The sequence below is a fragment of the Trichomycterus rosablanca genome, chromosome 4 (genome assembly GCF_030014385.1).
Source record: "Trichomycterus rosablanca isolate fTriRos1 chromosome 4, fTriRos1.hap1, whole genome shotgun sequence".
Lineage (NCBI taxonomy): Eukaryota > Metazoa > Chordata > Actinopteri > Siluriformes > Trichomycteridae > Trichomycterus > Trichomycterus rosablanca.
Window position 1 is genome coordinate 38,273,516 of NC_085991.1, and position 14,302 is coordinate 38,287,817.

The window sequence follows — 14,302 nt, forward strand, 5'->3', positions numbered from 1 at the left end:
ACGTACTAGATTGGAGGAAGTATGCACTACTCTGCTGGTAAAGAAGTACATACTTTCAGTACAGAAGTATGCAGTATGCATACAACACTGCTACGCACTACATTCGCCATCTTTCCAACGTCAAGCGATGACGTAAGGACATGATGACGTAATATCACCATAGTTACAGACTCATTACAAACCCCACTCGCCAAAATTTTGGATATTTATCGTGTTTTTGTTATTTATTCGTCTTTAAAATGGTTTATTTATCTTATTTATTTATCTTACTTACACTTGTAAACAGAGGACTCAGCGGGCCGCTATCTTTCTTGTTTCTTATTACGCTTTGAACACCTACGCAGCTCCAGTTGCATTATGGGATACATTAGCGGACCAAGTGTGCATCACTTGCATACTCAAACATGGCTTCCCAATAAGTAGGTCATCCGGGTACTTCTCGCGTACCTCTTTGTGTATACTATGTATTCGGACATACTAACCGCTCTCCCGTCCTCATTTCGCGTACTATTGAGTATGGAAGTATGCGATTTCGGACGCAGCTAAGGTTAGGCCAAAGCTGACGGTATAGTCAACTTTAGGGGTGTCTGAAATAATGTTCTTCAAGGCTTGAAATGTGATATATATATATATATATATATATATATATATACAGTATATATATGTGTGTGTGTATATATACAGTGTATCACAAAAGTGAGTACACCCCTCACATTTCTGCAAATATTTTATTATATCTTTTCATGGGACAACACTATAGAAATAAAACTTGGATATAAGTTAGAGTAGTCAGTGTACAACTTGTATAGCAGTGTAGATTTACTGTCTTCTGAAAATAACTCAACACACAGCCATTAATGTCTAAATGGCTGGCAACATAAGTCAGTACACCCCACAGTGAACATGTCCAAATTGTGCCCAAAGTGTCAATATTTTGTGTGACCACCATTATTATCCAGCACTGCCTTAACCCTCCTGGGCATGGAATTCACCAGAGCTTCACAGGTTGCTACTGGAATCCTCTTCCACTCCTCCATGATGACATCACGGAGCTGGTGGATGTTAGACACCTTGAACTCCTCCACCTTCCACTTGAGGATGCGCCACAGGTGCTCAATTGGGTTTAGTCCATCACCTTTACCTTCAGGTTCCTCAGCAAGGCAGTTGTCATCTTGGAGGTTGTGTTTGGGGCCGTTATCCTGTCGGAAAACTGCCATGAGGCCCAGTTTTCGAAGGGAGGGGATCATGCTCTGTTTCAGAATGTCACAGTACATGTTGGAATTCATGTTTCCCTCAATGAACTGAGCTCCCCAGTGCCAGCAACACTCATGCAGCCCAAGACCATGATGCTACCACCACCATGCTTGACTGTAGGCAAGATACAGTTGTCTTGGTACTTCTCACCAGGGCGCCGCCACACATGCTGGACACCATCTGAGCCAAACAAGTTTATCTTGGTCTCATCAGACCACAGGGCATTCCAGTAATCCATGTTCTTGGACTGCTTGTCTTCAGCAAACTGTTTGCGGGCTTTCTTGTGCGTCAGCTTCCTTCTGGGATGACGACCATGCAGACCGAGTTGATGCAGTGTGCGGCGTATGGTCTGAGCACTGACAGGCTGACCTCCCACGTCTTCAACCTCTGCAGCAATGCTGGCAGCACTCATGTGTCTATTTTTTAAAGCCAACCTCTGGATATGACGCCGAACACGTGGACTCAACTTCTTTGGTCGACCCTGGCGAAGCCTGTTCCGAGTGGAACCTGTCCTGGAAAACCACTGTATGACCTTGGCCACCATGCTGTAGCTCAGTTTCAGGGTGTTAGCAATCTTCTTATAGCCCAGGCCATCTTTGTGGAGAGCAACAATTCTATTTCTCACATCCTCAGAGAGTTCTTTGCCATGAGGTGCCATGTTGAATATCCAGTGGCCAGTATGAGAGAATTGTACCCAAAACACCAAATTTAACAGCCCTGCTCCCCATTTACACCTGGGACCTTGACACATGACACCAGGGAGGGACAACGACACATTTGGGCACAATTTGGACATGTTCACTGTGGGGTGTACTCACTTATGTTGCCAGCTATTTAGACATTAATGGCTGTGTGTTGAGTTATTTTCAGAAGACAGTAAATCTACACTGCTATACAAGCTGTACACTGACTACTCTAAATTATATCCAAGTTTCATGTCTATAGTGTTGTCCCATGAAAAGATATAATGAAATATTTGCAGAAATGTGAGGGGTGTACTCACTTTTGTGATACACTGTATATACAGTATATACTATATATATATATATATATATATATATATATATATATATATATATATAGAGAGAGAGAGAGAGAGAGAGAGAGAGAGAGAGAGAGAGAGAGAGATTACAAGTAAAACTTCTTATACAGACCTCAAACTCAGGACCCATCAAACCTTATTATTTTCATTCATTTGTTAAAAATAAATGATTAAGTGAATATACGGCAGGTTTGCTTCTGTGCAGCTAGGGCCACACAAAGGTTACAAAAGGTCATTTAGAATTATTTGGTGCTCACATCTGCATTCTCATTCACATTCTGAAGAAAAGAAGTTCATGAGTAACAGTTTGAAATAGAGCTTATGTCCAATGAGAAAGTATGCTTGGCAACCTTGAGTTTTAACAGCTGCATTCCAACACTGAAAAGAAAAAAAACACCAAGGTTTAAAAGAAAATAAAAACCTTACACTCAGTCCAGATGTTGGCCACTCCCAATGCTCACATCTGGTGCATGTGATGTTTTCACTACAGCCTAAACCATAACTTGGCTCACCTCATGTTGTGTTTTTGTTTCCCAGAATTGGAGGCTGCTTGGCAAACTAGTGAAATTCTGAGGAAGAAGAGCATGTAAAGATGGTGTACATCATCTACGGCCTTTTGTCTCGTTAAACATGTTGCATAGATTTATGGACGTCAAAGACTTATTGATTGGAAACATGTGGGGGCCCAGGCCTGACTGCTACAAAAATACATGACTGTCTTCATTGTTCCAGGTCCCCCCACTTTACTACACTCAGGCCAAACACATGAGTGCAAGTATTCCTGGAGGACTGTGAGATTGACCTTACTTGAGCTCGTCAGTGTCATTAAAATATTTTTGTTCTTATCTGTTTGTATAATTTTCCTTTCTTTCCAGTGCATCTACTGGCCAAATGTAACCCTGAAACTAAAGATCTCTTGTGTAATCAGATTGTTTATCGTTAATCAGATCACATTTAATTTTCAGAAAGGGCAACCACAGAGAAGCTTCTTGAATAAAGACACAAAAAAATACAAAACACAGACCGCTGCTAAAAACAGAGAAGGTCAGTTAATGTTTTCATATTATATTTATGCTAATGTTTACACACTTGGGATGCAAGCTCTTTTACTTGAGTATTGTATCAGCTGGACTGGGAGATTAGATTGTATCAGACTGTTACCAGATCTGATTAAAATCTGATGTATTTTTATACACTGACCAGCCATAACATTAAAACCACCTCCTTGTTTCTACACTCACTGTTCATTTTATCAGTTCCACTTACCATATAGAAGCACTTTGTAGTTCTACAATTACTGACTGTAGTCCATATTTCTGTACATGCTTTGTTAGCCCCCTTTCATGCTGTTCTTCAATGGTCAGAACTCTCCCAGGACCACTACAGAGCAGGTATTATTTTGTGGTGGATCATTCTCAGCACTGCAGTGACAATGACATGGTGGTGTGTCAGTGTGTGTTGTGCTGGTATGAGTGGATCAGACACAGCAGAGCTGCTGGAGTTTTGACCAACTCAAACAGCAGCAATAGATGAGCGATCGTCTCTGACTTTACATCTACAAGGTGGACCAACTAGGTAGGAGTGTCTAATAGAGTGGACAGTGAGTGGACACAGTATTTAAAAACTCCAGCAGCGCTGCTGTGTCTGATCCACTCATACCAGCACAACACACACTCACACACCACCACCATGTCAGTGTCACTGCAGTGCTGAGAATGATCCACCACCTAAATAATACCTGCTCTGTGGTGGTTCTGTGGGGGTAATTGTAGAACTACAAAGTGCTCCTGTATGGGAAGTGGAGCTGATAAAATGGACAGTGAGTGTAGAAACAAGGTACAAGAAATGTTATGGCTGATCAGTGTATTTCACGTTTTAGGGCCTTATCTATAACACACAAATTTAGATCTTTATTTTTGACATCAGGATCCAAAACTGAGCATGCAGTACACCTACCTGGAAGCATTTGCAATTGTAACATTTCATTTTTTGCCTCTTACAAGTCATTTTATATAGCATATGCAACAACAAAAAACAGAATCTTGATAAATCCATTAATGCAGCTTTAGTAATAAGCAGTGTGCAGCAAATGTCATAACGATCACCAAAAAGACCCCCTGAACGACCCAAAAGCAAACACAGTGTACATTAAGATCAAGGACACCAGGCGTGTGTGGGTGTTTCATTCTGGACACGAGCCCTAACAGTGCTGGAACGGGATGAGCTGAGCCATACTGCAGTGCTGTGGATCATCAGGCCAAAGACTTCAGGACAGACAGGCTGAAACCCAGCAGGACCCATATGGTATTTTGGAAATAAGACAGAGCAAAGAGGAACACATATGCAGGTGTACATTCCTGTACTGATGAAGCTCCTCTAGGCCAGTTATAGTCACGATTCCTTACAGATCTAACCAAGGTTGTACACTGTATATACACTGCTTTAAAATTAAGGGAACATTTAATCATAACACTGTTAAATTCCAGGGATCAGTCTGTCCATTTATGAAGCATATGTTATTGTCATTTAATTTCCCCTGCTTTGGTGCAAATTAATGTGACAACAGGTCCACTGGAGAGGCAACCTCAGGACAACCCCCAAAAGGGAATGGTACTACATATAATGGCCACATACAATTACTTACTACTTATCCTTCCTGACTGTTTCTTCTCTAGTTTGGAGTCAATCTGGAGATGCCATGATAAATGTTATGCTTCCTGGAACATTAGCCAGCATGACCAGTTTGGCGGAGGGTCAGTGATGGTCTGATGAGGCATACCCCTAGAGCAGTGGTTCTCAAACTTTTTAGACCGAGTACCACCCATTATCAAACCGAAACTTCCAGGTACCACCTATGTTTCTCATCAGAGAACCACATAAGGCTTACATTCATTAGGTGTGTGTGTATATATACAGTATATATATATATATATATATATATATATATATATATATACAGTATATATATACACCTAATTAGAGCCGTTCAAAAAGTGACTCTTCACGCTACTAGGTAAACTAGGTAAGACACCCTCGATATTAACATCAAATTTGCATTAAATGTAGGGCTAATTCAAACATCACTTAAATAAGAAAGATTAATTTCAAAAGGCAAAAACACTACAGGGAAGAGGCAGACTGTGGTTGCATTTCATTAAGTTTCAGAAAAATCCTCTCTTGTACAGAGATGTGACTGTGTTTGTTTCTGCTTTAAAACATAAGCACATTGAAATAATTAGATTTAACAGAATTAAACAAGTTTATAGTTTATTTCTCAATTATTTGTAATTATACTACCAGCTCTCTCTCTCTCTCTCTCTCTCTCTCTCTCTCTCTGTGTGTGTGTGTGTGTGTGTGTGTGTGTGTGTGTGTGTGTGTGTGTGTGTGTGTGTGTGTGTGTCTCGCTCTCCGCAATACTGAAAGTGTTTCGGATTTGAATACCGACAATACACAGCCTTTATTACGATTTACGATGAATTCCCCTTTACTGATGGAAGCTGAATGGGTGGATTACAGCCGATAAGAATTGTGCAGAAATAAAAGATTCGGCTCCTTTCGTTCATTTCAAAGATCCGTTCAATAGAATCGGCATGTGAGTGAGTGGGATGCGTCTGTTTAGCGGAGCAGCCAGGAACGAGATCAGTGAGCTTCAAACGCAGATCTGATCTGATAAAAGCGAGAGATCTACTGATAACTTTACTGATAACTTTACTGATACGTTTCGGAAATTTCCAGATGGAAACCGCGAACGTGAAGTATAGACGTAATGAAGTACGGTGTCTGCGTAGCCCCGAATATTTTAAATAACACATTAGTTTGAATACGATTTGTTTTAATTAAACTGATTTTATTTAAACAGAATTATAAGAATTTTATTAGTAATTTACACATTTTGTTATTTTTTTATTTATTATTATTAATTTTTTTTTTCGGTGCATGTAATTACTTTTCCGAGATTATCTGGCGTACCACCTCGTGCTGCTTCACGTACCACCAGTGGTAGGCGTACCACAGTTTGAGAACCACTGCATTAGAAGGTTGCAAAAACCTCCATGTGATAGCCAACAGCATTCTCACTGCTTTTAGGTACTGGGATGAAATCCTCAGCGCTACTGTCAGACCGTACGCTTGTGCAGTGGGTCCTGGGGTACTACCGGTGCAATACCTGGCATAAATGTGGCCAGAGTGTGTGGACAGTTCCTGGATGGTGAACTGCTGCAATTATGACCTCTGCTGGCTAAAACAAAATGGTAGGGAACTACACTGTCTGAAGTGGCGTGCGGTAGTCACGGCTCTCCTCGGTCAGGAGTGTCAGCAGCAATAGAGGAAGCGAAATATGATCAGGTAATTGGAAACTAGATTTTGAGGAAAAATTGAAATAAATTGTGACTCCTGGTATTTCTTCTTTAAACACTGATGTACACTATGAACAAAAGTATTGGGACACTTGCACGTCACATCTAAAGGAGCTTTAATGACATCCCATTCTAAAGCCATAGGCATTAATTTGCAATTAAAACGCACTTTTTTTTTTAACAGCGTCCACTCTTCAGGGAACGCTTTCTAAAGCATCCGTTTGCCCATTTATTCAGAAAATTTGTGAGGTCATACACTGATGTTGGACAAGACAGCCAAAACTTTACAGTTGACACAATGCAGTCAGGCAGGTAACTGGTATTCACCAAACCCAGACTGCCGGATAAAATAGTATTATTATTCACTCTACAGAACATGTTTCCACTGCTTTTGAGTCCAGTAGCACTCAGTAGTAACCAGTTATGCATCACTTCATCCAAATCTTGGCATTGTGCCTTGCCATAAAAACCCAGACGATAAAACTCAGTCTCCACAAGGGGGCATTCGCGCGCAAGTTTATTTAATTATTATTATTCTCGGCAACCCATTTTTCAGCTCACAACCTAGGGTTTGAAAAACCCTGTTTTACACCATTATTTTAGTTTTGGCTTGTTCTGCAGCAACATTTTGCAGTTGATCCACATGTTTAAATTTACTGCCATTTTTCAACAACCAACACTTAGCAGCACCAAGCTTAGACTGATTAGATTTACTCTTAAACCAAAATACAGATAATGACAAAAGCAATCCCATAGCCTTTACTCCCCCACATAGAGGGGGTGTGTGGTGAATTCACAATCAAAAATGACAAAATCAGGAGATAAAGGAGCTTACTGGAAGTTAAAATGCTGGTTCCAAAGCCTAAACTACTTAGCAAAATAAATAGTAAACAATGGTGCTGCATATTACATCTAGATTAACTACTTTCACAACACACACAAAAAAAAAAGACCTTCTCCAATATTTTTGTAAATATTTTATTTCAAACATGTGGGAGCTAGTCCTAAGTGGACTTAGCTGCTGCTCTGCTTAGCAGCCAATCTCTTGTCTCTCTCCTCAGCAATGGTCAGACGGATACCCTTTCCACGAGGAATGGACACCCATGGCTTGTTGCCCTGGATAAACAAAACAAAAGAACATTCATATAAAATACTGCAATGACATACGTCACTGAAGCTACTGAGTAGAACTAAACAAACTTCTTACTTTTAAAGTTAGCATACTTTGAAAAATAGTAAATTAAAGTGTAGAATACTAGCAGATCCCATGCTAACACACTGAATTTACATTTGTATTACAGACAATGCCTGTCTACAAGTGTTCTGGCTTACTTAGACATTTACTGACTTAGTTCAATAAGATTTTTTCCCAATTACATACATTTGATCAGGTCTGCTTTTTCCTTTAAAGCAGAAAAAGCAGCCAAATGTAACAAACGAATAAACAGTGAGAGGTTTGTGTCACTTTCTCACCTTGCCAATGACAAAGATGTTGGAGAGCCTGGTGGCAAAGCTGTTGCCAGTGCTGTCCTTAACGTGCACCACATCAAAGGAACCAGGGTGCCTCTCTCTGTTGGTGATTACACCAATACGTCCCAAGTTAGCACCACCAGTCACCATGCACATGTTACCTACAAACAGCAGGACAAAGACATTATTACATGAAGCTGAGACTCAACAACAACTGTTAAATAAGATCATTTTACTTCACAATACAAAACACAGGCAGTATTTTTTTTAGAACCCTGGTAAGTAGGCAGAATTCTTTTGTCATACATGTGGCAAATTGCTAGATTTATAATACTGAGTAGGGCTGGGCGATTTTCACGATTAATTCGGTTAATTCGCATGAACGTTTTCACATGATGTTAGAATGTGACAATCGCGATTGTTTACATACTTTACATTTTCATTAAAATACCAACATGTCACGAGGCAGAAAGTGACCAGACGCTCGCGGAATATAAATCAGGGAAAGTTTAATATAAAAAGGGCAAAAACAGTGTACAAAATCAGGTAGAGTCCAAAACCAGCGAAAACTAAAACAGTAAACGGAAGACAACAAGGATTATACACGGTAACGGTTAGATTCAGTAATAAGGAGCGTAAACACGATCGGCAAAACGAGACACGAACAGAAGAGTTTAATTGAGATTCACTGAACAGTGAGCCCGATCAGGATTGGCTGACCGGGACATGACAGTCACGTGACATTCCGTGAGAGCTTGGGATTTGTAGTCCATATTGTTAGAAGCAGAACTGGCCCCGCCCTTCATCCACCCCCCCAATCACAAGAGGACAAAATCAAAGCTGAGCTGAGAGATTACTTGATGCCCCCCCCAGTGTAGATACTGATACAGACTCACTCAGTGGTGGAAACAGTAAACAGGCTCATGTTCCTTTTAAGAAACCTGTAAAGAACTTTTTGTAAGGTGGTTCTGCTGCACAATATTTAAAACAAGAGTTGTTTGTGAGCTATTTATATAAAGCATATAGATAATTTAGATTTCTATTTTGTTTTAATTATTGTGTTATTGTTATAAAGTTTGAGTCCCTTACAAGGATAATTATAGGTGGTGCTGTTACTATTTTTGCACTTCTGCAGTCTTTTAAATTACAATGCAAAAAAAGGAAATTTGAGTCTTATTTCAATTGCATTATACAAAAACAAACAAAAAAATCGAAATCGTAATCGGCAATCGGTTATAATTTTAAAATAATCGAGATTTTTTTTTTTTTTTGCAAAATCGTCCAGCCCTAATACTGAGCAGGAAAAACAAACCAAGTCAGTGTATTTTTACCTTAGTTTCGTAAAACATATAATAACAATTATTTCAAAAATTTTGAAGTATCCGCATAATTTCATTTTTGTAAAATCGTGCAAATGAAATCGCTAAGACCTAAATTGGCAACAAATGTAAGAGTCAAAACGAAGTTTTACAGCTTACAAATTGTCATTTAGTCACATGTTTGCAGGATAAATAAGGACAGGTTAATCTGATTACATAATTTAGGTAACGCTTCAAGAAAAAAAAAAAAAAGAAAAAAAAAAGTATTTTAAACTGATTAACAGCAGACAGTTGGATAATGAACAGAAATGCAGATCTGACTCAAAGCATAAACAGTGACTAGAGCTGAACAATCTAAGCACATAAGCATGTATAGTGTTTCATTTTAAGTGTTGACACTGAACATTTTGCAAACAGAAAAATAAATAATACAAACACTCATTGTTAATGCCAAGGCAGATTGATTTAAATGAAAAGCCAGAATATGAGGCAGAAAAATGCTGACCAAGTTATATTACATTATATTGCTGGGAAAAGCATAGAGATCAACTGCATTTCATTTGATTAGTATATTCAGCTGTAATGAACTATTGGCAAATAAGTATACTCTGCATGCTGAGCAAGGCTAGGCTTGTAAACTTCTGACCTGCTTGGAGAATAAATCGAGCCATTTAAGCTGTAAAGCTAAATTCAAATGTTTGTGACTAGTTAAACACAGACTGACTCCAACTAACCACAAAAGGATACTATGTCAAATGCAAATTTCACTATTACACTATTCTAAATTAAATTTTCTTAGTCAACTACCAAAAAAAATACTGATACTGACCGGTGTCAAACTTGATAAAGTCTGTGATTTTGCCAGTTGCCAGGTCAATGCGAACTGTGTCGTTGGCCTTAATGAGGGGGTCAGGGTAACGGATGGTGCGAGCATCGTGGGTTACCAGGTGTGGGATTCCCTTAGTGCCGACGAGGAGTTTCTTCACCTTGCACAACTTGTACTGCAGATAGGAAAACATTTCGTTGTAAAACAAACTTTAGAGAAGGAAAGAAGAGGTAAGAATTTGTATTCATGCACTCAATCAAATGGGTCAGTGCAAGGCAAGACTTCGCTAGTTTTAGGCTGCTTACCTTAGCCTCCTCATTGGTGATGCGGTGGATGGTGAAACGTCCTTTAACATCGTAGATCAGACGGAAGTTCTCGCCAGTCTTCTCAATGCTGATAACATCTGCACAACAGTACACAACAGTCAATCAGCAGCTTGCCTTAATGTTAAACTAGTGCTGTGGTTCAACTTTCTTGTACATCTTTGATGGCTAGACATCACATAGTGCAGTATTTCCAGGTTTTAACAAGTCATGCGAGATTTACATACTCTTGGTAATTCTTCCCATGCTGGAAGAATAAAGCACATCAACATGACATGTGCCGGCAGAAAGTCATCAAATGCATTTGCATAGCACGTTTTACATTTATCAGTCTAAAAGCAACTACACAAATTCCAGATCCAAAAACTCCTAATGAGAAAGTAGAAGGCAACACTGGCAGGGACAAACTCACTGAATTGTATAAACAAGAAACCCAGAGGACCCAGATTTAAAAGGGACTAATTCACATTAAGCAAAAAGGACATGGCAGCCCAACATCAAAATAAAGCATGCTTCACTACATAGCACTGATAGTCAAAGACAGTATACACACACACACAAGTCCAACCACAGGACTTATCTGCTTCCAATCAAACAGCATTTACAAAAGTACACCCAAGCTACAGTTGCACATGACTGGGACAAACTGACAAGAAAAAGCAATATTTGATTACTATATTCTATCAGACAGTGGCAGCCTAAGAGGGTAAAGCATTGCACCATTAGTCAGAAGTCTGTGGGTGTGAATCCTTGCTTTGCCATCCAGCCACCGTCAGGCCCTTGATATGCTTACCTCCAGGGGCACAATACATGTCTGACCCTGCACTCTGACCCCAACTTCCAAGCAAGAAAAAAAGTACTGTGTACACATGCATATATAAAGGCAGTCACATGTATGTGTATATATGAAAGGAGTCATGTGAACAGTGAAATCCAAAAAGTCAATTGTGTTCAATTCAGCAACAATTAATTTCATAAGTTTGCTATAAACTTCCATAAAGCCAACAAAAATGACAAACCAAAGATGTTGGTCTACATTGTTCAGTACAATGGCATTTTTAACTAAGAGAGTAGAGTAGAGAGTATTGAAAGTTACATCAGGGATCACATGAACTATGCACATAGCAATTATTTGAGGAAAAAGTAGATTGTTTATGGTTTTGGGCTTGAGAGCTACAAAAAGAATACTAAAGAAAACATCTTCTGGACAATGTCATGGACGTAAAATATTATCCAAAGTGGTACACTCACAGACTTTGTGAAGATTGTTTTGCACAAATCCTTGCACTTTCAAGCAGAAATTATGTATATGTTGAATACAAATATATACAGACCGCAGCAATAAAATCACAACTAAAAGGTAATTTATGGCCTTTTCACTCATGAGGTTGCCTGTTATTTTAATCACATTCATTTTGTAATGTAATGCTCGTCAGGTAGCTAGCATGGACATAAAGCCTGGGGGCAAGCAACAACGAATCAACAGCTAATTACAACTGATCAGTTGGCAACAAATTTCATTAAATAGTTGTTGTATTACCCTACCTTGTATAACTCATCCAAGCATGAATACACTGATGTCATGCAAGCGAAAACCTAATCCCAAATCCACAATGTTCAACAGGTACTTTTTCTCCACATTATGCAGCTAATTAAAGCAATTAATAATTTATCCTAGCAGCTATTAGTACCAACAAAATTTTCATTAAGTCTTTTAGACCAAAGAATTGAAGAGAAAGCATGTCAGTTACACATAACGACAGGGGTGCAAACGAGCAATATTTTTCTAAAATTGCCAACAAATAAACATCTAGTTGAAACAGTACTGCTTTATAGAACAGTGTTTGTTCTAATGTATTTATGTGCAGTGGCAGGGCCACCCCTTACTAAATTATGATTATTACTGTTGGGTAATGTGTTTTGTTTGAGTTGTCCAACTGTTCCACATACATGAAACAACTGCCGGTCAGAAAAAAACGTTGATGAGAATGGATTCAAATGGCTGAACATGGTTTCATAAATTAACTAGTCAACCTGACGAACATATGAACTATAAAAACATAAACATGGCATTGTGCATTATATTTGACCACCTAAATGATTTAAGAAGTTGTCTTTTTTGTAAATATCTTGGCCATAATTTTTTTTACTGCCAATATATATTGAGAATCAGAATATGGTAAAATGTGGTGATTTTCAGACTTCTGAAAGGCGAAAAGGTTACTACTTTGTTTATCTATTTAATCTGCTGCACCCATAATTGTATGTCTGAGGTTTCCTGAATTCAGCATGTTACATTAAGGAACAGGGAAGCCAGGTATCCATTACTTCAGTGTTCTACATCCAGTGAAAATACTTTAGCAGTAGCCAGCCTGCTTTTTGTAGCCCAGGTTGCCCACATATTCATGTTTAATCATCTCTGTACACTGATCAAGGTTCCAACATTCAGTGTGGTACACACAGCAATTTTTAAAGACTTACTGTGTGGTAATGTTGGGCAGAAATGCTCTAACAGCAATCAGCCTGTTCACCAACTTACCCATGAATCCAGCAGGGTAGGTGATGTCGGTGCGGACCTTGCCATCAACCTTGATGAACCTCTGCATGCAGATCTTCTTGACCTCATCTCCAGTCAGAGCATACTTCAGCCGGTTCCTCAGGAAAATGATGAGGGGCAGACACTCCCTCAGCTTGTGGGGACCGGTGGAGGGCCGAGGAGCCTGGACATGACAAAAAGGGTGTCAGTAACATGCAGGTTTATCTGGACTACATGCAGAATGTCGATATTAATAACAAGTACGAGTTACTTACAAACACTCCAGTCAGTTTGTCAAGCATCCAATGCTTGGGAGCGGCGACGCGCTTCAAGTGCTTCTTCGGTCCTCTGGCCTGAAGCACACAAAGTTCATTTTAATATAAATGCCCCTAACAATGATTAATATTGTGTTTTATTAAAGAGCGAACAACTTTGGAATAAAATAAACACGATTTAACATGCGGAGCTTCCTCAGAGGCTAACATGCTAATGCTGTAGCTACATGCACATCAGGAGAGAAACTACTGAGGCCCTCACGGTCCAGCCGGCTACATTTTTATTATACACGCTATTACACATAATTATGGTTTTTATTCCATGTAAGTATTTAAACAGAAGTGTACACACTATAGTTTTAAAACTATCGGTTCAACTAATACTCGGTTAGTGTTGTGTCCAAGTGGTACAAGAGACTATAACCGGACATTTTTCTCGCAAACATTTCAAATAATAAAACAAAGACACTGGGGGACAATATATGGATTTATCGACACATAAATGTTGTAAATATAATATGTGAAGGGTCCGGCTGAAGAAAACCGTGTACAAAAAGCAGATGATTGTGGATAAAATCTTAAGAGAATCGTGAAAAGAATCTGCTCACCATGTTGGACTCTGCAGAAAAGGGCCTCCTACATCCGGGGAAAGAAAGATATGCGGCAGTACGGCTGGTAAAGAAGGACAGTCAGAGCGAAATGTAAACACCACACAAACTTTTGCCATCTAGTGTCTGGGATCACAATGACAACTTAACCACTCGCTTCTTAATAACTCTTGGTTTTAAAGAAGCTATATTAATGTTAAAGTCAAAAGTCAAAAAAACTTCACGTTTTGCCAAAGAGCAAGACATTGCGTATGAATTCAGCAATAAATTTCATAAACTTACTATAAACTTCCA

At 39.1% G+C, this 14,302-nt stretch overlaps 1 protein-coding gene across 1 annotated transcript; it reads right to left on the reverse strand.

Annotated features, from left to right (window-relative positions):
- Positions 1–7,613: 7,613 nt before the first annotated feature.
- On the reverse strand, positions 7,614–14,060 carry rps4x (ribosomal protein S4 X-linked). The gene is made up of 7 exons (XM_062994262.1): positions 14,009–14,060; positions 13,401–13,478; positions 13,129–13,309; positions 10,572–10,669; positions 10,270–10,441; positions 8,125–8,282; positions 7,614–7,767 (listed from the first exon to the last, which is right to left on the reverse strand). The coding sequence occupies exons 1-7, from the start codon at positions 14,009–14,011 to the stop codon at positions 7,666–7,668; spliced, it is 792 nt and encodes a 263-aa protein (XP_062850332.1). The 5' UTR covers positions 14,012–14,060; the 3' UTR covers positions 7,614–7,665.
- Between the last annotated feature and the right edge of the window lie 242 nt (positions 14,061–14,302).